At 43.4% G+C, this 24701-nt stretch overlaps 1 protein-coding gene across 1 annotated transcript in view; it reads left to right on the top strand.

Moving 5' to 3' along the window:
• The window catches only part of KCNU1 (potassium calcium-activated channel subfamily U member 1), a 125148-nt gene that overhangs the window by 96922 nt on the left and 3525 nt on the right, over positions 1-24701 (top strand). Inside the window, 6 exon segments of the mRNA XM_053660081.1 lie at positions 3029-3253; positions 7003-7189; positions 10948-10964; positions 13264-13312; positions 16256-16395; positions 23520-23714. Coding sequence (XP_053516056.1) covers positions 3029-3253; positions 7003-7189; positions 10948-10964; positions 13264-13312; positions 16256-16395; positions 23520-23714 — 813 coding nt within the window.

Here is a 24701-nt window from a genome sequence, read left to right as displayed (position 1 = left end):
CAGAATAATGTTCCCCTGAAACTTCACTGCTTTGCTAGTAATAAATCTAATTTAAACACACCAGGGAAACCTACCATTTACAAGAACTCTGTAGTCTTTCCTATTTTAAAAAGTATTCATAATACACATTATCTTAATCTATTGGTTTTCAAGTTTGAATTTTCTATTGCAGTTTTTCTTAAAGCTGACTATATTTATACTTCACTCATTAGTCAAGAATATATCTCCTAGATGCTTGCCCCCTACAATTGGATGAATCCTTGTAGATATTAGAATCCTGACCCTATCTCCACCCTCTCAAGATAATAAACTCAGCTCAATGAAATGCCAGCGACTAAGATGTTAAAAGCCTTGTATATTAATCCAGGCTCTGAAGCCTGTTTCCCGGATCCCCATCAATTCTCATTTTCCAGAGTGAGGAACTCAGATACGATCTCAGTGGTTTGCCTCGCAAGCAGTAGTTAGTAAATTTAACCAATAAAAGTGACTGCTTGCATATTGTATGAACCCTATATAATTTTTTCATCTATGACTAATTAACAATTATGTATTTGCTCTTGCTTTCCAAAACTAGTTTAGTTCACTTTTCTGTTACACACACATACAAAATCCATGTGCCTGTGTCCTGATCAAATACATTTCAATTTTTGTAAAAGCATCATCAATCATTTGATGAGAAGCACAAAATTGTCAGAGTTGTCACATCAACTAGACTATTAGGGTTGCTAAAACTCACCAATTTAGCCATTGTATCTTATTCTAAACTCAGCAAAATAAACCTCCACTGAGCAGGCAGTCAAACATGGTTTCAGTGGGACAGAAATCTTTAGAAATGTTGGGAAGTTGGCTGCAGATGGAGGCATCCAAGAGACCAAGAGATGGAAATAGACGCTGTTTTATGAGGCCGTATTTATTAAGCACATAGACAGGTTTCTATGGCAGCTATCTTCCTGTGGCACTTGATGTGGAATGTAGGTCAGAACACCAGCTGAGTCTTTTGATAAGTGTAGAAAGGCTTCTAGTTTAAGAAATTGTAAGAGTTTTGGAACTTGTGACCCTGGAGGAGAAATGTCCAGATTGCATTTGAAATAGGTTTTGTTTACAGAAGGGTCAAGTGGAAGTAGTCGCTTGACGTTACTTTGAACAAATAGTGCAACCTTCCCTTCCCTTCAAAGCCACCATCTTTCTCAGTTGGGAGACAGCTTTGTGCCACAGTTTCTTGGAAAAATTGCCTCTCTGGTTGTGCCCATTGATGCACTCTGCCATGTAACTTGCTTCTAATTGTTTTCCTCGGAAGCACAATCATTGGACTTGAGGCACACTGTATTAAATACTGTTAGAGGCTTCGTTATTCAAGTTAAAATAATTGTATTAGCTAGAGATGATTATTTAGTAGATGTGGTTAAGATTCATATCACTCTCTAGAAAGGCTTTCCAAACAAGTAAGTAGCTTTATTTCCCCTCACAGGGGGAAATAAATGTACAAATTTCCTTTGGAGAACATTTCTTCCTATATGCTAATTTGACAGACTGGCATTGTTGAGATGTCAGATGTGGCTGTTTATCCTGTTAGATTTCATCAGCCCATTTTCACAGAAGCCTGTTGTTTCACCCAGCTAATGACTGGCATGAGTGAGGAGGGTACATCTCTTTGAAACATTCTGAGTCTTCGTGTGCTCAGGAATGTAAAACACACAAAATTCGTGGCATGCTTTTAAATACTTTATTTTGTTGCCTACCATCTTCCAAGAGTTCTCCTCTGAAAATCTAGGAATTCTGTAAGAATCCAATTTGATTAACAGTTAATGAGTTGAACACTGTATTTTCCATGTATTATTTAGTTTTCACAACAGAATTAACTTCTATGTATGTTTAACCCATTTAAACTTAAAATCAGGGAGATTAACTATCTTGTTCATAGTCATACAACTAATAGCAAAGCCAGGTTCAGGACTTGCTCAGCTCCAACCTGGCTCCATAGAGGAAACCATGACTCATTTCTTTAAAGAAATCACACAAAGATTTGAAATAAGTTTCCTTCGGGAACACTATTACTTATTTAAAAAGTTACCCTTATCATTTTGAAGAGTCTCTATGAATGTGGGGAAAACCTAATCTAAATCTTTATCATGTGTATTATTTTCTTTCAAATTAGAGCTATAAGGGAGATGTTACCATTGGATGTTACCATACAATGCTGGTAATAGTATGAGACATATTCAAATATTTGGGATCAAATGAAATTTTCAACTTCTTTCCTGCACTTTCCATGAAGAGTGATTTTTTTCAACTCTAGAGTGTCTATGGAAACAGCTCAGTTTTTGTAAAAGCATGTTGATCATTTGATGAGAAGCACAAAACCGTCAGAGCTCTCACATCAACTAAAAGACTATTAGGGTAGCTCAACTCACCATGTTAGCAATTATGTACCATTCTAAACTAAGAAAAATAGTTATTAAACATAAATGTTAGTTTGGACCATGTGAACTTGCCAATAGTCAACCATTTTGGACCCATAAAATGTAATTTTATGTGGTTCAAACTAATATGTATTTTCTTACATACAAAAATCTGCTGAAAACTGTAACCTGTTTGCAACTTGATGCAATTTCCAGGGCTCACTGGAAGACAAAGTTAGCAATGGAATTGGAATGTTTGTCATTGAATCTCACTGTAGCACATACAAGGCTAAACACATATAATGGAACTGAGAGGTATTCTCCCCATTTGGTTCATTGATTTCACACTGAACTGAGGAATGATGCTGATTTAAGTTTTAATTGATACACTCCAGGCTAAGAGAAAACTTAAAAAATAAAATAAGAAGGAACTCCACAAAAAGATCAAAAGTATAATTGCCCTACTCTGAATAAGTCCATTTTTATGAGCAGTTTGCAGAGCTCTGATGTCCTTGTGGAAGTGCCCCTGTGGGTGGGCCTGGAAGAGCTGGGGGAGGAGAAGGAGCCCTCTCTGAGGAACTCTTACCTCGTTTCTGAAAATGACCAGATTCTGGTATGCTTACACCTAGAGACGGACTGACAAGTCGAAACATGAGTTTCGGAACCACATTGTAGCATGTATCTTTGGAGATGCCCACTCCACCCTGATGGGGCTTCGGAATTTTGTGATGCCCTTGAGAGCTAGCAACTACACCCAACAGGAGCTGAAGGACATTGTGTTCGTTGGGTCTCTGGATTATCTGCAGAGAGAATGGCGATTTCTCCGGAATTTCCCCCAGATATACATTCTGCCTGTAAGTATGACATAAGAGATAGTAAATATTTATAATAATAACACAAATAATACTAGCATTACTACTACTACTACTGCTAATAGCTTGCAGTTGTATAGTGGCACCAGAAACTGCTCTATGCATTTTTACATATATTATTTCATTTAAGCTTCAAAATGTCCCTGTGAGGTAGATTTCAAAGTTGTTGGGCTTCAGGCATGGAGAAAGTAAGTAATCTGTCCAAGTTCACATGGCAGGTTAATAGCAGGGCTGCAGTTTACATCCGGACAGTGTGCTCCGGAGTCACTACGTTTAATCTTCAAAACTATGTTTCCTGTTCTTTATACGAACGAGAGTCTCTCTGCATTTCTGAACCAGATTCCAACTGAACGTCTAAACCTGAGCTGACACTGGCCAGCCTTTATGCTCTGACTTCCTCATCTTTTCTGGAGCTTGTGATGCCATATGGTTCTTGATAGATGTATGAAAAGAAGGAATTAAGTTTACATTCCTGAGAAATGGGTCCATTATGTGTATGTGGCATCAAGGTTGTGATTATGTTTGCTCTGAACCCTCAGAGGTCTATATCCCATTATTGCCACCATTACTCTGAAATTTTAAAAAAGCCATAAAACTATTACATGTAGTGTGAAATGCACCAAAGCACTGATTTTTCATGAGAGAATGCTGGTAATATGTAAGGAATATTTTTCAAACCTCAAATATTATTCTCTCAAGAATTTCATTTGCTTTTTTAAAAAGCTACCATAATCTCCTCCTAACTACTCCCTTGGTTTAGTTTAAAGAAAGGAAGAAAAAGAAAATGACCAGAATTTTTTCTGATCCAGCTAATGTGAGAAATTACCTAGCTTCCAGTCAAGATGGCAGTGAAGGCAGACACGGCTCATCTCTTTGCACAATCACATCCAAATTACAACTAAAATATAGAAAAACCATTACTCAGAACTGTCAGAAGCTGAATTGAATGAAAAGTCTGATGACTATGGAATTAAAGAAACCACCTCCATCTGGACTATTAGGAGGGGCGCAGACACAGAACTGGCTGGCCCCATACCTGCATGTGTTGGTAGGGATATCCTACCAATCCAGGAGGGATATCCCAAGACTGAGGAGTCCCAGCCTTCAGCAGTCTCCCCAGCCCAGGGTTCCAGCGCCAGAAAGATAAATCCCCACAACTTCTGGCTGCATAAACCAGCATGGATTGAGTTGGTGGAAGAAACTTGTGGATCTCCAAGCAGTTCCTCTTAAAGAATCCACACACAGACTCACCTACTCAGACTCACTCCCTCTGAGTTCCAACACCAGTGTGGCAGCTTGAAAAGCACCAGTGGCATACTGGTAGAAATGGAAGTGTCTGGCATGAAGTCAAGAAAAAGCCATTGTCCTTTTTCTAAACCTTTCCCCCACAAAGTCAGCAAGCTGGTGCTATATCTGAGACTCCATCAACCTGGCTAACACTGTTTGAGCTGACTTTCAGATCCCCAGAGACACAGCCCAACCCAACATATGGGCCCACCCATGCTGTTTTTTAAATATGAATAGCTGGTATTTTCTCATGCTTCATAACTTCCTAAATCGTCTCACACAAGCAACAACTGGCCTCAGTGAGCCTCAAGCCCGGCACTAATAGCAGCCAGCCTAGATTCATAGCTTAGTTTCACCTGGGAGTCTCCAAGCCCAACACAAGTAGTAGCTACCTCAGATTGCTTTATAACTTAGTCAGGGTGGCCCCTGGCAAAACACAGGTGGGGGCTGACCTTGGCCTTCACCACCTAGGAAACCCCATTGCCAGCATACCCAGTGGATAGCTGCACTGCCACCCTCGCCTATACAGTTGATCCTCCATAAAGGATGGAGGTTGGTGGTCGCTGGTGATAGCCAACCCTTGCAGATGACTGGCCCTGATAAATCCCTCCCATTTATCTGCCAACAGCAACCAAGTTTCAACTACAAAAGGAGGGTATACTCAGCCCCCACAAAGGGTACCTTCAGTACCCAGCTTTGGGTGAAAAGGGAAGTTGTGCTACCGGACCTTATAGGACACCTACTAAATTAGGCCTCACTATCAAGACATGGAATCAAAGCAGCTCCACCTAATACATAAAAACAAATGCAGGGAGGCTGTCAAAATGAGGAGACAAAGAAACATGGCCCAAATGAAAGATTAAAACTCCAAAAAAAGAGCCAAACAAAATGGAGATAAGCAATCTATCAGATGCAGAGTTCAAAACACTCATTATAAGGATGCCCAAGAAACTTAATGAGGACCTCAGCAGCATAAAAAAGATGCAGTCAGAAATGAAGGATACACTAATTGTAATAAAGAACAATTTACAGGGAAATAACAATAGAATGGATGATATGAGAATCAAATCAAGGATTTAAAACATAAGGAAGCAAAAAACAACCACACAAAACAACAAGAAGAAAAAAGAATCTAAAAATTGGAAATAGTGTAAGCAGCTTCTGGGACACCTTCAAAAGGTCCAACATTTGCATCACAGTGGTGTCAGAAGGAGAAAAAGAAGAGCAAGAAATTGGGAATCTGTTTGAGAAAGTAATGAAAGAAGACTTTCCAGATTTGGTGAAGGAAATAGACAAGCAAATCCAGGAAGCACAGAGAGTCCCAATTATGATGGATAAAAAGAGGTCCACTCCAAGACACCTCATAATTAACATGCCAGAGGTTAAAAATGAAGAGAGAATGTTAAAAGCAACAAGAGAAAAGAAGTTAATTACCTACAGGATAGTTCCCATAAGGCTATCACCTGATTTCTCCAAAGAAATTTTAGGCCCTCGCTGGTGTGACTCAGTGGATTGAGCATGGGCCTGCAAACCAAAGGGTTTCTGCTTTGATTCCCAGTCAGGGCACATGCGCAGGTTGTACACCAGGTCCCCAGTAGGGGGCACACAAGAGGCAACCACACACTGATGTTTTGCTCCCTCTTTTTTCTTCCCTTCCCCTCTCTCTAAAAATAAATAGATAAAATCTTTAAAAAAGAAGAAGAAGAAGTACAAATAGGTAGTTACAGAATAGCCATGGGGATGTAAAGTACAGTATAGGAAATGGAGTAGCCAAAGAACTTATACGCATGACTCACAGACAGGAACAAAGATGGGGAGATTGTTTGAAGAAGTGGTGTGATCTAGGTGGAGGGGGACAAAGGGGGAGAAATCAGGACAACTTTATTAGCATAATCAATCCAATATAATTAAAAAGAGAAATTACTAGTATTCGAATCTAAGATACCTGAAGGCAGGGCCAGATCTATCCCTGTTTTTCTACCAAAGGAAAAAATCAACCACCACTTTGCCAGTTCATCTGGAGAGTACAAGAGGGATTGACTGTAAGTGAAACTGTGAGGATACAAAATTTGCCTTTAGATCCATAACTTCTCCTTTCTCTGATTTTTTTTTCCCTCACCACTGTTTCCCTCCCTCATTTCTCTCCTCCCACTTAGTTTTTTAAATGGGCCTAGGCTTCCCACTCTCTAACCTCCTTTGTCTCATCCAAATTTCTTCTCAGGAATGGGTCTGTGAAATGTAGCCACACTAAAGTATTAATGACTGATTGACAAGGGTAAATGTGGCAGAGATCAAATAACAAAATCTTAGAACCAAGTCAGTGGAGGCTGGGAGAGGCTTTGGCTCAAAAACAGTTATCACCCATAAAGATTCACCACCAGGGGCCATGGCATAAAATCTGTTCATGCGAGAAGTCCCTCCTCTACCCGGCTTTCTCTCATTAGGGGTCTGCACTCTTTGTTGGAGACCTCCATGCGGTCAACATAGAGGAATGTGCCATGTGTGCGGTCTTATCGTCCCCATCCACATCATCAGGCAGCCAGACTCTGGTAGACACAGAGACCATCATGGCCACCCTCAACGTAGGATCACTGCGGATAAGCTGCTGTGCCCCAACACCCTCGGAGCCAGGTAAGAACAACAGGAAGAGCCGAGGGAGAATGCACCAAGGAAAGAGAATTAACTTCCCTCTGAAGTACCTGCATCACGGGGAGGAGTAGCGGACAGCTTAGTCCTCGGGACTCCTAGAAAGTCAACTGAAAAACGATGTTTATCTTCTAAACAGAATGCATGTAACACTTTGTCCCACTAGAATTGGAAGCGCTAATGTTGTCACTAATCAAATATCAGTGAAGACAGCACTTGGAATATTATTATAATTAATAGCAGGTATTATTATCAATGAAATTCTCATTAGATCTTGTAAATGTTCAAGTTATTATTCTTAGTCTCATGGTTGAGAGAATGAAGTATAATGCTCTTTCATTCTTCAAGATACTTTCAATATATGAATTTTACAATATTACCTCTAAAGTCTCTTCCAACTTCCATAGACTAAAAATGTCACAGTTCAACTTCAGATTGGAAAGAGGTAGCGAGAAGTGGAGAGATCTCCAGGATGGGGATCGTGACTTTCCCTCCTCTCAGTGCCTAGCACAGTTATGGATCACTCATTGGATGCTTACCACATTTACTGAACTGAAGCAAACGGGCCAGTGAGCTGGCCTCATGAGTAGTTTTTACACATCTCCTGTGCCCAATATGTGCTTGACATAAATCCCAGCTAGAAAACTGTGGTTTCTCCTCTCCACTCCCTAAATAGGAAAAGGCTTATATATTAGTCTATTTCTAAAAATTGACTACTGGCCACTGAACCTAATATGAAAGCACTCTTACTGAAGAATTTTCTGTATCTGAAGCAGATTTTCCATTCCAGTAAATCATGATTGGAGTTCCCTGGATCCAGCATTGCCTTTGGGGATGTTGATTCTCTGGGTCAAGATCAGGTACTCAGTCCTCTGGCCACATAGCTGCTGACTACAGCTATTCTACTTTACATGGAGCTTGGAGAGGTCAGACGCTGAAGGCTTTGCAAGGCTTTCATGATTATGGATGTGGATAAAAATGTTCATGAGTCAAACTGGGAAACCAAAGGAACTCTCTCTGACCCCTAAGCACTGCTACTAGATGAAAAAATATAATGTTCTTGGGACAAAGGGATAAACAAGTAATTTAGTCTAATCTTCAGTATGTGAACTAAGCCAACTATGTGACACACCCTCACTAAGCAACCGTTTGGGTACCACTCAGTATCCAGGGTTTCAGGGTGTTTTGCAAAGCAGAACTAAAAGCAAAGCATGTCCTGTATTGCAAAGTACACTGAAAATCTGTACTAAAGAAGCGTGAGCCATACCTCTGCTAAGCATATCTGAAGATTCATAAGAATGTTGTGTTCTGCACATTAAATCCTTAGGTCAGCCATTAGGGTCACTTAGATTCACCCAGGATTTGTAGGTGGTGCGTATGTATTTTGTGGGGACTAGAGAGAGGGTGAGGGTGTGGTATGTGTGTGAGTACATGTATGTGTGGGTGTCTGTGTGCACCATGCTTGCAACATCCATAACTGGGCAGAGAAGAAGTATTTACTTTGAAGGCAGTATCATCAATATGCAAATGAAAATGCCCACTCCATAAAAGTCTGGATACACTGACAACATCATAAGCCACCTACTTAATCATCTGGGTGATTTGTCCTTCCTCTAATTAGTTTTTAATCTTATATCCTGTATAAACTAAAAAGATATAAACCTATGATTTCAATTCTTGTTTCTTTTATATGTAGTGAGTTTCATCCTTCCACTTACTCACTCAACAAAAACACTGATTCTATATATGATGTCCCATGTGCTCGGTTACAAGCTAGAAGGCTGCCCTTAACAGAGGAACTGAGTGGATTGGTAGAAGGAGGTAGAGGAGAAAGAAGGAAGAGAGTGGAAGGGAGGAAGAGAAAATAAAGGAATGTCAAATACATGGGTGGGTATAAGTAGGTTTACAGTTGTGAGTGCACACAGTGGTTTATTCTTGTATTATTATTTACCAATTATTATATTATTCATTTGCATAACACATGTAAACCTAATTTTGCCCTTCTCTGTATTTGGACCATCATGAAGCATGTATAGGTTCTTCCCCAAAGATAAAAGGGGAAGTTTAGAGGAAAATTATTGTGTAGGCCCTGCACCATCTTCTTATGGATGCTATGGCCACCTGGGTGGTGGGGAAATGTAAGCCCAGATGGGCTCTGCTGAGCAACCTCACAAAAGTTATCCAGTCTGCTCATCTGGCACCATAGCATCAGCAAAGTCACCTTCTGAGCACATGTGAATAGCAAAGGACCACTACTCAGAAACCTCACCAATTACTCTAGCATTATAGGACTCTACCTGAAGTTTAGATATAGAAATCCCAATCTGCAGAGAAGCCTGTTTGGTTCTCTTAACCACTCATCCCATTTCATGGTAATACCCTCTCGCACCACATGGAAATGGGAAAGCCCATCTATAAGAGTTAACAGTGTAAAGGACTGTGAAATTCTGCCTCGGAGGTAGAAAATGTCTCTCATGCTGAGTACCAGCGTAAGATGAGCTCACAGGCAGTTTCCTTTCCCTTTCTCTAGGACAGTGGCTCTCTACGAGGGGCAGTTTTGCCCCCAGCAGTCACCTGACAGTGTCTAGAGAATGTTTTGGTTGTCACAGCTTGGGGGAATGCTACTGACACCTAGTGGGTTAAGGTCAGAGATATGGCTAAGCATCCTACAATGCACAAGACAGCCCCACATGATTTAAAAAAAAGCCTTTTTGGCTCAAAATGTCAATAGTACTGAGATCAGAAATCTTATGTGATGAGGCTTTTGGGGGATCAGTGGGCTTTTCTACATCTTCACAGCCATGATACACTTACACATGAAGCCCACGTGGTACCACCAGGCTATTCCACACTGTGATTCCCCAAGGGATGGTGGGAACGTGGGGACAGCACAGGGAGGAATCGCCAACGGACCCCAAGAAAGCCAGCCCCCTGGACGTCTCCATGGAAAACTTTGGGGTTTTCAGTGATGCTCTAATCGCTGCCTGTCACGTCACAAGGAGAAGAGGTTGGCAAACCCAGGGACTGAACTAAATGATCTACGGCATAATCTAAACATATAACGGTAATTAAGTCTGACAATTTAATATGCTACTGAAATTTAAATGTACAGTTGTAATCTACAATTAAGCACTCTTTTGTAATAGCACCCTGCCAGCCTGGAAGATTTCAGGTATAATACTGTGTACTATTAGCTACCAAAAATATTGACATTCGCAAAATGTACCCAGGCTATGATCAAATGAACCATTGCTCCCCACGAATGGATGGAGTTAAGGCAGAAATGCAGTTACTGTCCTTCAGCCAAGGTCAGAAGCAGATACTTAAACAGTCTCTTCAGCCAGTGTGGCCATGTGTGTATCCAATAAGAACATTGAACTTCGAAAGTCAGGATAATCCAAGCCTTTTCTAGAGGGAACTGCAATCAGAAAGTGGAGGTCAAAGGAGGATTGCCTCTTTGTGGGGATCTGAACTAAATATTTCACTAAAATACCAGCCAAGCCTTGTGTATTTTAATAGGGCTACAAAGTGGCCCTAAAAAGGGCATGGGCTTTGAAGTTGGTGCTGATGGGGGGGGCGGGGTTGAAAACCCATCCATCATCTACAAGCCATTTAATCTTGGGCTAGGTATCTAAACTGAATCGGTTACTTCAAAGGTGACCCGATTATATTGATTCACAGATTCTTTGTGACCCTGATGTAATTCTCATCTCCCTGCAGCTTCAGCTGCTCACAGGAGCCAGAGGAGTCTTTTACAAACGTTTATCAGATCGTGTCAGTTCCAGCTGGGAGTCTGAATTTTCTCCCACCTCATCCTGTTTATACTGGCTCTTTCCTGCCTCGGGTCCCACACCCCGTTTCTTTACCAGAATGGCTTTTTCTCACCACTCAGGACCCCGTTGCAAGTCACAGAGGCCTCTTTTCAGACCCTAACTAACGGCATCTCCCTGACTCAATCACAGAACTCATTGCTGTCTGAAAATATTTTGTAATTTTGTACTTGCAACACGTGGCATGTAGTTGGAGCAGAGACTTCCACAGTCCTAGTGTGGAGCAGATACTCTCTCAAAAGTTGTAGAAGGAAGAAGGGAAAGAAGGAAGGAAGGGGACATGCAACAGATGAAGCATCTTGCACCGTTCTGAGAATAAAGCAGAATCTCAGTTCCCCCAGGCTGCCCTGCATTATGGAAACCCCACAGTTTAAAGTATGCGGGTTCGTCATGACCATGGTTCGCCATGACCATGGTTCGCCAATGAATTAGGGTGTCTCTAGCTGGTGATGATCACCTTCCTTTCTTTTCTTTTATTGAGGTAACTGGCTCATAACGTATGTTTCAGGAGTGCCACATACTTCAATGTCTGTATGCATTATGGCACACTCAACACCAAAATCAGATTCTATTTCTCACCACGGATTCCACTCCCTGAACCCATTTCGCCCTCCCCCACCCGTCTTCCTCTGTGGCGACCACCCATCTGTTGTCTGTATCCGTGAGTTTGTTTTTGTTTTGTTTGTTCATTGTTTCTTTTTGTTGTTGTTTTTGGACTTTCTGTTTTGCATTCTACACATGGGTGGATCGATTTTTGTGAAGAGAAAGGGTGCCCGCACGTGCTGGGCTCCTCCGGTGCATTTTCAGTTTTTGCCCCAAATCCTCCCTGAAGCATGACTCAGCATTTCAGTGACTATCAGAAATATATTCACCTCTTCTCGGCATGGAAAGAACTAGCTGCTTTACTGAGTATTTCTCGGTGAGGTGGAAGAGGCGGTAAATATTGCAGCATACGGTACTCTGTCCGATGATAACCTCCCTCTGGATTTATTCTGTTCTCCTGTCCCCGTCTCCCTGGCCAGAGCTCCCACAGCCCTCCTTTCGTCTGTCTGTCCGGCTGTCTTACCTGCCTGCTCACTCCGTTCATTTTGCACCTCACTCTCCCACCCCGCAACTTACCTGGCTCAGTAAACAGAAGGCTCTCCAAATACTTCACCTTCTTTCCAAGGCAGCATGGCATTTTAATTAAAAGCAGAATTCTAACTTTCACAGAATTTTTGCCCTGTTACATAGTATTCTCAGAAGAGTTACAAAAGGTAACCAGCCCTTTTAAAGCACAACTTCTGATGAGATAACTGGGTGTGGGGGGTGTTTGTTTGTTTTTTTACTGGACTCCAACTTCCCTTTTCTTTCTTTATACTTTTTTAGTTTAACTTGGAAACCCAAACTCTGGTGTCATGCTTGATTTTGAAACTCCATAGTTCACTACCTGCTAAGGCAGTTTCTGGCCGGTGCCGTGCACGGGCTGTCTTTTGGAGTCAAGGCCCATGGACGTAAACGGCCTCACCTCCCACGGAGGGAAATCTGTCTGTAAACTGAACACAGAGGGCAAAGGTGCTGGATGACAATACATCTTGGTCTTTAAGGAACTCACAAGGCATTCTGGGCCGGAGCAGGCCAACCAGAGGTGGGAGGCAGCCAGTTCTGCTGAAGAAGAAAGGTGTGAGCGGTATCTCGACCCAGATAAGAAACCAAAGAGGCAGGTAGCACCATCAGCCAGAAACCAGTTGCAATGTTTCCAAACGCATGAATGGAATGGAACCGTGCCTCCTATTTATTCAGGTTTCCCAAAAGTCCTACAAGCCAATGCACGTGGTTAGAGGCACTGCCTGCCTGAGCCATGACCCAGCACCACCCCACCATGGAGAGCAATCATTTTATGTGTGATGTCAATAAGCAAGTACTGGGACAGCTTTACCTTTTATTGTGATTCATTTGAAGTGCCATTTAGGGAAAAAACCGCATGCACCCATGTGTGCACACATACGCACTTACACACATAAACTGTCTCAAAATGGGATGCTGAGGACGCTCATGTATTGGTTTCTCTGCACACAGAAAAGGGTTTAAGATGAGACCATGAGAGGAACTTTACAAAGACAAAGCACCAAGTTACAGGGTGTACTTCTACATCCTTATCGTGTTTGCCAGCCACTTTGTTTGCATTTATCAATCTCTTTTGTTCTTTGTCGTTCTCTGTCTACAGAGCTGATGTCGCAGAGTTTCGAGGGACCTGGGAGATCAAAACACCAAAGAGTCCCCATCCTCACTGAACTGAGTAAGTTCTGTTTCAAGGACAAAGCTCAGGGGAGAAATCTGTATGATCCATAACCGATGTCTCAGGTTTGTTTTCAGAGTCTGCCCATCCAAAGCCTGGAGAAACAGAACGGAACCCGAGAGCACTAGTGCTCGCTGGGATGTGACACTGGGCTTTTCCCCGATTGGCCACATCATCTGGCGAGCGTGTTGCGTATGGGCGTCAGGTGCAGGGATACCATCTGCCTTCTCTGCTCTTCCAGTTACCAGCACAGAGAGGCCAGCAGCTGGCTCAGTCTTATTCAGAGGGACTCTCCCGTGGGAGGGGACATGAACTTGAAGACTGCCAAAAGAGAACTGCCTATACCAACTTATCCACCCGTCCTGGGACTTTAGGTCAGGCACCTTCCTTTCTTATCGTGATACCAGGGCGGCACCAGGATGAGGCAAGTGAGGCACCAAGGAAGTTACAGACTTGAAGGAGGCGCCTACTCTCAGGGTTCTTCAGTTTTGTGTCCAGGTGTCCCTTGTGTCAGTCATCTTAATTCCAGTCCTGAGTGGTGGTCTTCTAAAATGCAAATACTAGATGCAGAAATATCCAAATAAGCTGTTACCTTTCATCAACACCCTGTGGAAAATGCACATTATGCAATGTTCCTGGATGTGAAGAGCTCTGGGAGCAGAAAGCAGGGCAGGGAAGGTGCCTGTGTGCTTCGGGAGGTGGAGGTGATTGTGAGGCACCAGGGGATTTAACACCAGTGATAACCGATGCAGAAAGGGGAAGGCATCAAAGAGGGGGATGGTACCTTTAACGCAAATTAGACCACCTCAAAGATGATGTGTAAAGCTGGTCCAGGGTACGCAATTTGACTGGAGTCTATAGTGTAGCAATAGTTTCAATGGGCATTTTATGACTTTGAGCATCTGAGCTGGGAGAGACTTATACCAAACAAGATGAATAGTCCTCTTTGCCCCACAAAGGAAGAAGGGGGACCTAGAGAGGAACCAACAGCTGACACCACTACTGCATGATCTGGGAGTGACAGTGACCCACCGTCACAGGAAATAGTCCATTCATAGGGGGTCTGGAGCAGCAGCTCTGCAGACTCAGCTTTGAGGTTCTCGGCTCTCTCCATCCTGACTGGTAGCAATCAGCCTATTTGTACCTCCCTTTAAGCTATCAGCTGCAGTTTTTATTTATAATTTAATTTTATTTTTTCAGTCTTTTGAACTAGCTCTAGCCCTGAGGTGTAGCTACACTAAGGACACTGATTAGAAGGCTGGAATGTGAGTGAGAGTGGCTGGGAAGAAAACAGTCAGGTTCTCGCTGGCCCAGAAGTACAGCTGGTCACTCTCGAGGGACTTCCAGCTTTGTGCAACTGAAGACTTCCTGGCACCAGGTGGCCCTTGTCAGATTAGCCTGACAAATCACCTGCCAGCTCACTGTTTTTTGTTCTTTGGCTGACTGGAAAGGGTCACAGTGACATGGGAGCTGCAGATCTGACTGCCAGCACTTGGGTACAGAACGTACAGTGGCCTGCAGGAAAATGCCTGGGAAAGCTGAGGCCCCTGGGTTGGGACGGCACAGCAATGCAAGAAGAGGAAACTGTGTGTGCGAAGGAAATGTGGGTTGGTATTACTCAGACCTTGCTCCTCTTTTGTAAAAATATATAGTTCTAGGGAGAAAATGTTTCACTGATGGTAGCAGTACATCACTTCACCCAACCTTACTAAGGAATCATTTAAAGAATGAGGAGAAAATCCAGTCTTAGTCAGCAATGTATTTTGAGTTGTATGCCCAAGAGACTTGTTTTGATCTGTATATGACTGACAAAAGCTGTGAAGGTCTAAGAATTTAAGCTACTTGCAAACTAGCCTGTCACGGTTTCATGGAGACTGACAGAAGACAGGAAACCTCTGGCTCAGAGACAAAGAAGAGTTTATTACTCACAGCGATAGCAGTAGCCAGAGCATCATCACTTTGTGCCTGTTTCCCAAGCCCTTGCTCCCACCACGGACATGAACAGGGTCAAGTGATACCTGGACCCACCGTGGATTGCTTTATAAGAGAAAAACTAGGATCTTTCATAGTGGGCAGTAAGCATGCCTTCCCTTTGTTCTGGTGGGAGACACTGTCTCTGTGCAAACATTTTTAAAGTAATAGTCTTAGAACAAAGACAGTTAGTGCCTTGGCTCTCACGCCCAACAAGGACCAGTTCCATTCACTTCAGAGGCTGCTTACTGGGGCCCGCGTTGCAGCCCTGGGTCAGTATAGATATGTGAATGGGTAATATGGCTAATATGGCCTTAATTAGGATGATTTTTGAGTCCTCGCTACTCAAAGTATAATTCATGAACCAGCAGCAGCAGCATTTAGAAGCTTATCAGACAGGTAGAATCTCAGGCCCCACCCTAGACCCAGTGAATCAGAATCTTACTGTAAAAAGATCTTATTGCAACAGGTGATTCATACATGCATTAAATTTTGATGGGTACTGTTTTAACTCACTCAGGACCAGACTATAAGAAGTACCAAGCCATCTGTGGCCCAGTGTTATGAAAAAGACTACAGTGGGGGTGATCACACCTTCCTATATGTGCCAGTTGTCTCGGTGCAGTTATTGAGACGGCCCCCTTTTACTTCTGAAAGGTCCTGGTTTGAAAGATAAATTATATAAGGGTGACAATCAGGACACTTGCATGGAGAAACTGAGTCTGAGGTGTGAGGATATCCCCTTGACAATGAAGGTGCCCAAAAGGGATTCATGTCCTTAAGAAATGAACAAGAAACTTGGAAAGAAAAAAAATGCACTGTAGTAGGGGCAAGTCCCACACTGACCCCAAAGGAAGCCTCCAACCCTTGGATCTAGTGGTCACCCCTTGGTCTGCATCTATTCTTAAGGAAGATGCGATATTCTTAAGCCTGCCTGCCTGCCTTTTCCTGTTTGCCTCTTTTGTCTTGCAGAAAATCCTTCCAACATCCACTTCATTGAACAGATTGGTAGGATGGAAGGGCGCCTCCCAGGAACAAGCCTGCATCTCAGCACTTCCTTTTCCACAGGCTCTGTCTTTTCTGGCAGCTTCTTGGATTCCCTCCTGGCCACAGTAAGTGCCTCCAAGCTGAGGAGCCCCCAAGACCAAGCCCCTCAGAGAGGAGAGTGTGGATGGCTTGGGGCATGGGTAGATGATGATAATGTCTCATAATTCTAAATTCTCTTTGGTTTTTCAAAAAAACTTGTTCACATACAGTATTTCATCTTTTCTTACAAGTATGTGGCAAGGAGAGCAAACTCTTTACATTTTCAAGATGAAGAACTTAAGAGCTGGTGCACTTGATACCAGGGAGAATGAGCGCTGCATGTCTGCTTTTCACTTCAAGTGCATCAGGCCCTTTGGTGTCAGAGCTCAGGCGATACTGCTTTCTCTTCCCTCTAAAACATCCCCAAAAGCTTCCACAGAAACCAGCCATAAAGGGACATGGAGTTCCAGCACAAAGCTTTGGCCTTTGGTGGTGTGAGTTTTGTCCAGAGCCAAGTCAGGTGTCCCTCCACACTGCCCCTCCCTTGGGGTGGATTTTTTACTGCATTGTTGCTCGTCAGCTCTCAGCACCTCTTAGCATCAACTACAAAATTCCCATAGTAGAATTAATTCACTGTGCAAATACCTATTTAATAGGTAGTCTTTGCAGGCCTTTGTTCTAGGTGCTGGGGACACAGACCAAAGTCTGCCCATGTGGGACTTGTGCTAATGGAGGAGACTGACATAAACAAAATGAGTAAGGAACAGGTAGGGTATGTCAGCTGGGTACCAGGACCAAGGCAATGTCAGATAGGAAGTGTCGGGTTTGAGGAAGGGGTTGCAGATTCCAATCACGTGCCAGGGAAGGCCGCATGTGTGTCAAGTCTCAGGGAGAGGAGAGTGCCGGCCATGCTGATCTCTGAGGGGGGAACACGTGGGGGAGCAAGGCAGTGAGGTGGGAGCCCTCCCGGTGTGTTCTGGGAATTTCACTAAAACTCCCAAGGTGTGTGCCTAGCCATTTGTGAGAGTCTGTGTAACGTCCTCCAAAGGCAATCCTTGTAACCCATTGTCTCACAGACCCCTCCTACCTGAATTTTCCAAGGGAAGGACAGCACAATGGCTGAATGTCTGTACACAGATGCTGAAATGCACAAGGCTAAGAGTACAATGTGATGAACATGTCTGGAATTCCATGTGGAAAAGGAAACATTCCTTAATTGTGTGGTGCCTTATAATGCAGCTTTCACATTGCAGGGAGCATGGCAGATGCACATGTCCCCCTCACAGATTCAGTGCCCTTTGGTACAAAGGGAATTACGTCACTCTGGGCTCAGCCTCCCCAAGCTTTGGAGAACTGGGGGCTCTCCTAAATCCCATCCAGCTTCAGAGAGAGAAGCCTATGTTAGTGACAGTGTAACAAGTCAGGAGACTGAGTTTCCTGGAGGCTTGAGCAGCATCCACCTTTCACTGAGCCAGGGAGAAATACACTGCGGGGCGTTGAGAGAGGTTACTTTTATGGGAAGGTGGCTGTGTCTGTCATCGATGCATCGGTTACCTTGCCTGTAATTAATGACTGGCTGTCAGTCAGAAGGTGACTGTTGATGAACTGGATCTGTCCCAAGGATACATCTTTGATGGCTTTAAGTCCCAGTTCTCTTCAGAGATTCCTAGATGGCAGGTAGCTTTGGGCCTTAAATTAAACTTGAGCCTTAATGAAACTCTACTGGCCCACACAGGTACAAACACAGCCACAGATTCTATTTGGAGCTGGTGGGAAGAGCAGGATGGGCATAGAAGGGCTGAAGGAATAGAAATAGAAACAAATGAACATATAATGTAAGCATAGGAAACACGGCCTTGGCAATGAGTCAGCACCCGGGCCTGTCATTACTCAGCACATGAGTGTGACCTCCTAGGAGGACACCCCTGGAGGCTGCCTTCAATATTATATCAACAGGTGCCTTGGTGGGAGAGGACAATGCTGGCAAATGAAGTGAACATGTAAAAGCTCAGTTGTTTTCTGAGGCCCCAGGATGAATTCTGTGGGGGAGGGAAAAAGCCACGTGCTGTGGCTGATATATGGGATAGTCACTTGAGGTCAAAAGCCACGTTGCCCTGAAGGACTTCTGGTAAGTGCTTCGTTTAGGGGTGACATGTGGTCACTGATAATGGGATAAGGATGGACATCCTTTATGTTTAGGGGTGAGCTGGGATCTTGAACCTCTAAACCTCTGCCTAGCGACCTCTGCCTCAGCCCTTGAGTCTTTAGTGATATACGGCACCACAAAATGAACACACTTAATGCTACATAGAGCTCCAGCCCCCAGTCTCTGGCCATGATGAGCTGAACTAGCGCTTTGGAAAGATTCAGGGAACCCTGCCCATTGTCATTTTCCCTCCCCCTGGTCCTGGTAGTGCTCAGCCTCCTGAGGGTGACTTCCTGTCATCCAGCCACACGAAGGAAAAGCCTGAAGGACAGGCCTGTGCCTCTGAGTCTATCATCTTCCTCACTCTCCTGAGGACCACTGGATCTCGGTCGGCCTTTTGACTTTACCTGCTCAGGAGCCTCAGAGAGGAAGAGAAAAGTATCCTCTTGCACCACAAACATTTGGGGCCACTGTGGTGGCTCCGGAATCTATTCTCCAATATCCCACTTTATTCTCCAGACATATCAGATCATCTCCTTGGGGGGAAATGTGGGAGAAAAGCAGAGCTCCAGGTCTCCCCAGGAGTGAAGAGAGCAGTTAGGGCCCGAGGTCCATCGCTTCCCCTAGCACACGCCCATGGCAGACACCATTAATGGCTGCGGTTTTCTGCCTCCAGATCATACCTGCGTTTTTCCCGCCTCAGACCTCAAGTTACCTTCTTCTGCTAAGTCTTGGTGTTGAGATAATCTTAATAATCAGATATGCCATATCACAAATAGACACTCCCTTTGTGCTTATTTGTGATAGGAACAGTAACATCTTAAGCACTCACTTTGAACTAAGGTCTTTGCTAAGAGTGATACCTGCATTACCTTGCTTGATTCTCCAGTCAACCCAATCAGGGCAATACAATCACGAGCCTCATTCTACAGAGGAAGACTCTGAGGCTTGGAGAGGTAAATAACGTGCCAAAGGTCACAGCACTCACAGAGGACAAGTTGGTTTTCGGACCCAGATTTGTAATAGCCACCACTCCGGGAATCTCTTTCTGTGATAATGACCATTTTCCCAATATACGGACACTGAAGTTTTACTTAGAGGAGCCTGTCTCCCGAAGTGCTCTGGAGATACTGAGGGCACAGGCAGGAAAGATGAGGCCCAGACGCACCCACAGCACCGCACCCACCCGCCCCTTCCCTCCAGTCCCAACAACTCTGCTCCCATCTGGGTCCTGTAGGAGGCTCCTACAGAAGATCTGGTTTGCAGAAGGATTTCTGCTGTTAAGAAGACTTTGAAAACCACTCCTTAGAAGTTAGACCACATGACCAACAGGAAGACATAAAATAAAAGAATCAGAATGCTGCTCTCCTCAATTCTGAAACAGGTTTCCGATTTCCAATGGGTAGTCCTACATGGGAGTGAGTCCACCACTCTGCCCCACTTTGCGTGTCCCTTCTGTCCCATAATATTCTCTCCCCAAAGAACATCTTCTGGGTTTGGCCCTTCCAACCTGCTGCCTGAGCTTCCTGCACCAAGAACCATGTTTGGCCGCACAGTCAGGGATTATAGTTAGAATCAGTGTGTGTTTCTCTGATGCCCATACTACCCAGAAGGGCAAATGGATTCAGAGCAGACTCCCTCAGGAAAAGGGCAGCTTATACCTCAGCAGTTTCTGAAACAAGACGAGATCATCAGTCTTGACTCCAATTTGGGGAACTATATTTCCAACCTAATATTCAAGGGCCCTCTTCCTTCTCATGAGTATGCAGAAGACATAAGTCCCAGGGACAGAACAAATCCTGAATAATGTGGTGTAAACTTGTCACTGAAGTTTTGCTTTAGATTTTCAAATAGGTATTTCCCATTTCCCTTGCTATACCTGTGATTTTTCTTTTTAACATTAAGTAATGTGGTTTCCCTTCAAGTCTCTTGATTCAGTTCAACACTGTGGCTTCAGTTACCCCCTGATCTGCTAATGTACACTTCTGCCCCAGTGGAGAAACATGCCTACGAGGTCTAATTCAGAATCACCTTTAATCCACTGTCAGTTCCATGCTATGAAAATGAAATGTGGAGAGACACTCAGAACCACAAGCAGAATTCCAGTATGGGTTTGCAACAATAGAACTTCAGAACTGGGCACAAATTAGGCAACATTTCTCTTTATATCTATAAGAAAATGAGGCCCACAGAAGTGACACTACTTTATCAAGGTCATTTAGCCTGTTAGTTGCAGTTGCCACGCCATGTAAGTTCATTCTCAATTAGAAGTATTTCTCAATGAATGTTGGGTCTTAAGGCCTTTTGAGATTCTCAGAAGAAAAAGCAGCAAGTGGCTACGATGTTAGTAACTATGCTATTAAGTAATATTCTAGGTTATGAGAGACCTCAAGCTTAATTGTAGCTAAAAGTTAAAATACTTTGGGCTGCAGCATTTTCTAACACCAAGAGCCCAAATTCTAGTCAACAGGGTTCTATTACAAACACTATTCAAGTTTAGAAGTCATAAAATATTTCAAGGACTTTTCAACTTCCATATTTTCTTCAGAAATAAGAAAAGAGAGAGAGGGTGGGAGAGAGGAATGAAAAAAAAAAAGAGACCAGTAAAGTCAGTACCAGAGAACCCCAAATGGTAAAAATACAAGATGGGCCTACCGAGTAAGGGTGACTTGCAAATCCCATTATTCCCCCCAGTACAGCATTGCAATCCTTTTGATGTTGAAACTGAAGAAATGATATATTCAAAAGCTAAGCCGGTCTCAGTTAAATATGTAAAGCACATGTTTCCCCAGTGTTTCCGACACCAGGATAACGCTGGAATTTACCCCCTTTTCTTTACTCAGTAGAGAATTATTCTAACAGCATTATGTTTGATCTCTCTATACTACGGCCTCTTGTTCTTAAACGGGTTGTGGCTCAACCTGGATTTACATCCTCTATTCCCTCCAGGGGTCCAGGGAGCTGAGTCTATAAGTAGGCATCTGGGTCGTAGCCGGACAAAGGAGAAATGGGAGGAGGAGACAAGCATCACTCAGGGGACGGACACCTTTAGTCTGGATGTTAGTCTGGGGAGGGCATTGAAAGTCATCCTTTAATCTGAAAATATGAAGAAAGTTTTTAAACTTTTTTCTATGCAATTTTATGTAGATTGTGTTATTTCCCGGGTCACCTTGTCCCAATAGTCCCTACATGTTACTACAATATTTATTTGTTAAAAATCAGCTGCCAGTTGCAGTCAGTATGCCTACAGCTCTCGGACGGGGCTTTGTTCAGGGCACTCCTGAGGGTGTGAGTATTGTGGAGGTTGAGTCCGTGCTTGAAAAGAGCACGGGATTTAAGGAAGTACTGCTCAGAGTGTGGTCTGAGAACCACCAGTGTCAGAACCACCGGGAGTGTCCTTTAAATTCCGATTTCCACCTGTCCATAAATGCTGATCCATTAGAGCTGGGATCCCAGAAATCTGTGCTCACGAATATCACTCCAGATGAGCCAGGTACGTGAGAACCAGTGTTGAAGAGAACAGAGTTTAGTAAGTAAGGTATGCTGTATATCTCATTTAGTCCCACAAATAACACTCAAAGGTGGGTTTCATTCTGTCCTCTTTAACGATTGCGAAACTCTTGCTAAGGAAGAGCACGTGAATTGTCCAAAAGTATTCAGGTAGGACATGCCAGTCCTAAATTCAAACTCAGGTGTGTTTCAGACAAGCTGTAATATAAAATACAGAAGACTGAAATAGAATAATAGTCAGTGGCCATGGGACCACCAAGAAAGGACAACTTTATTCTGATACGGAGGCCACATACCTGTTGCCAAACTGAGGACAGATGAAGGAGCCGTTCTGAGCAGGAGCGTGGGGAGTAAAGGCAGAGCGTGAGCAACTGCAGATAGACTGCGATGTGCTGCAGGGTCCGCTTCGGAGGAGCTGGGTTTGTTTCCGTGGCAGGGGCCTGACCATGAAGGTTCGAGGAGGTGGACAACATGATCGGATTTGCTTCTAGAAAACCTCTGGAAGCGTTTTATGCAGTAGATTTCAAGTGAGAAGAAAGCCAGCAAACAGGCCCATATTGTAACCCAGGCTTTAGGAGATAAGTCCCTGAATTTGGGAGTAGAGAAAATGAATGGCAAAATTTCTAGACTAATAACAGTTGAAGTCATTCTTATTTATAATAAAATCAAAACTATTGACTTTTATATACATAACATTTAAACAAACTCCATTTCTATTGGAGTTAAAATCTAACAGATAAAACAGAGAGTAGAAAATTTGAAACTACATATTCAATAGATTTGGAAAAAACCTGGTGGGTAATATATTTACACTGCTATTTATATGTACGGCAATGCCTAGTCTACACTGACTTAGGTGAGAATCCTTTGGAAAAGAAGTTTCAGAAAATGGCTAGGGCCAGTCATTCAGATGCACAGTACTTTCAAAATAAGAGTTTGCCCATATATGTCTTCCTTTACTTTGATGCCAAAGATTTCAAAATTTCATTCATTTATTCAATAGCTACAATCTGTAAGGTTTACAATAAGAGCTATGGGAGACCTAGATATTAATAAGACCTAAGTCAACACCTGTCCTCTAGTAGGTCACCATCAAAAGGAAAATAAAGACTTTCACATCCAGAGGATTCCAGTATGGATGACAACATCTGTAGTCCCCTAAGGAAAAATCTATCGCAGTCTCATTGAATACCTATATTTGGAAATACCTTGATGATTACTAGGATGTCTGTGGCCTGATATACTCCTCTGGTCTATTTTTGGTACGGGGGACATACTTTGTGTCACTATAATTACCCATTTTCTTCCTCGTTATAGTGTGACCCCCAAGGGAGCGGGAACTGGGTCAGTGTTATTTTCTTTGCACTTTGGCTAACTCAGCACCCCAACCAAACTGCCAGCTACTAAGTGATTTTAATAATAATAATGAGAGACACTGCTTTGCACCATCAGATCCATTTCAGTGACACCCTCAACATCTCCAAGACTACAGCAAATCCACCACTTAGGAGCTGGCTCTTCTAACTTCACACATGGCCCGCCCTTGCTTTCCAGGCCTTCTACAATTATCACGTCCTAGAGTTGCTGCAGGTGCTGGTGAGAGGAGGGATCAGCTCTCAGATGGAGCAGCATTTGGATAAGGATAAGTTCTATGGGCTGACTGACAGCTGCAGCACACTTTTGTCCGGACGGAAGCGCTGTAAGCTGGGGCTTCTGTCCTTAAACCAGACCATGTTGTTGGACATTGAGGTGAGCCTGCTCTCAATAGAGTTTCCTGCTTTGCTTCCTTACATCTCTGAGTTTCTGAAAATGGTCCAGGCTTTCCATGTCCCTAGATGGCTTGTAGCACAGAAATAATAATAATAATAACAGCAAATTAATACAGCTCATATTCATAGAGTGCTTTACAATTCGCAGTGCATTTTCACATGTGTTATATTTGTTTCAACAATGCTGAGAGGTAGATAAAGCAGTTGTTATTATCCCTGTCTTCCACATTAAAAAAATCCAAGCATGCAGGAAGCATCAGAGGATTCCAATAACTTATGCTTTGACAAGGGTATTAATCATTGCAATAGCTAATTTTTACTGAGTATTTCCCCTGTGCCTGTCTGCTTTTTTCCCACTTAATCTGTCTGAGGATTTACATGGTAGGCGTCATTATTAACCCCCCTGAACAGATCAGGATGCTGAGGCCCAGAGGAACAAGTACTTGCCTGAAACCACAGTGTCTACCAATGATGAAGCAAGGGTCCCTCTACAGCAACCTGACCCAGGTCTTCACACTCCCCCTCTACCCGACCCACTACACAAATCTGATTAGGTCAGCTAAAATCAGGCAGAAGGACTCTGTGTTTGGGTCTAAGAGACTGACTGGGCTAGCCAGTAGAAAAGACTTGAGTTTCCTTAACTCATGAGCTAGTGAAACAGTAGGTTGTAGCAAGGGAGAAGTTAACTATTTTGGAAGATTCCAGTGAAGCATCTGGGCATCTGGAGATCAAAGTAGAGTCCAGCCTGGAAATGAGTAATCTTTCTATCAGTGTGGTGCCTTTTGGTTTGGTTTGCCTTGGCATTGCATTCAGCTCTCCAGTGTGATTGTAGGGACAAGCCTTTAGAAGGAAATTTCTCTGGTTGCTTCAGAGCACATCAGCAGAACCCCCTTCACAAGAAGCAGGCTCTTCCAACCCTCTGTGCCTGGCATGTCTCAACAGATATTGTACTTTTGTAGCCCCGGGT

This window comes from Artibeus jamaicensis, unplaced genomic scaffold, assembly GCF_021234435.1.
Source record: "Artibeus jamaicensis isolate MK-2021 breed Jamaican fruit bat unplaced genomic scaffold, CSHL_Jam_final scaffold_833, whole genome shotgun sequence".
In the NCBI taxonomy this organism is placed as follows: domain Eukaryota; kingdom Metazoa; phylum Chordata; class Mammalia; order Chiroptera; family Phyllostomidae; genus Artibeus; species Artibeus jamaicensis.
Note: the sequence above shows the minus strand (reverse complement) of the source record. Positions and strands in the feature narration are given on the sequence as shown.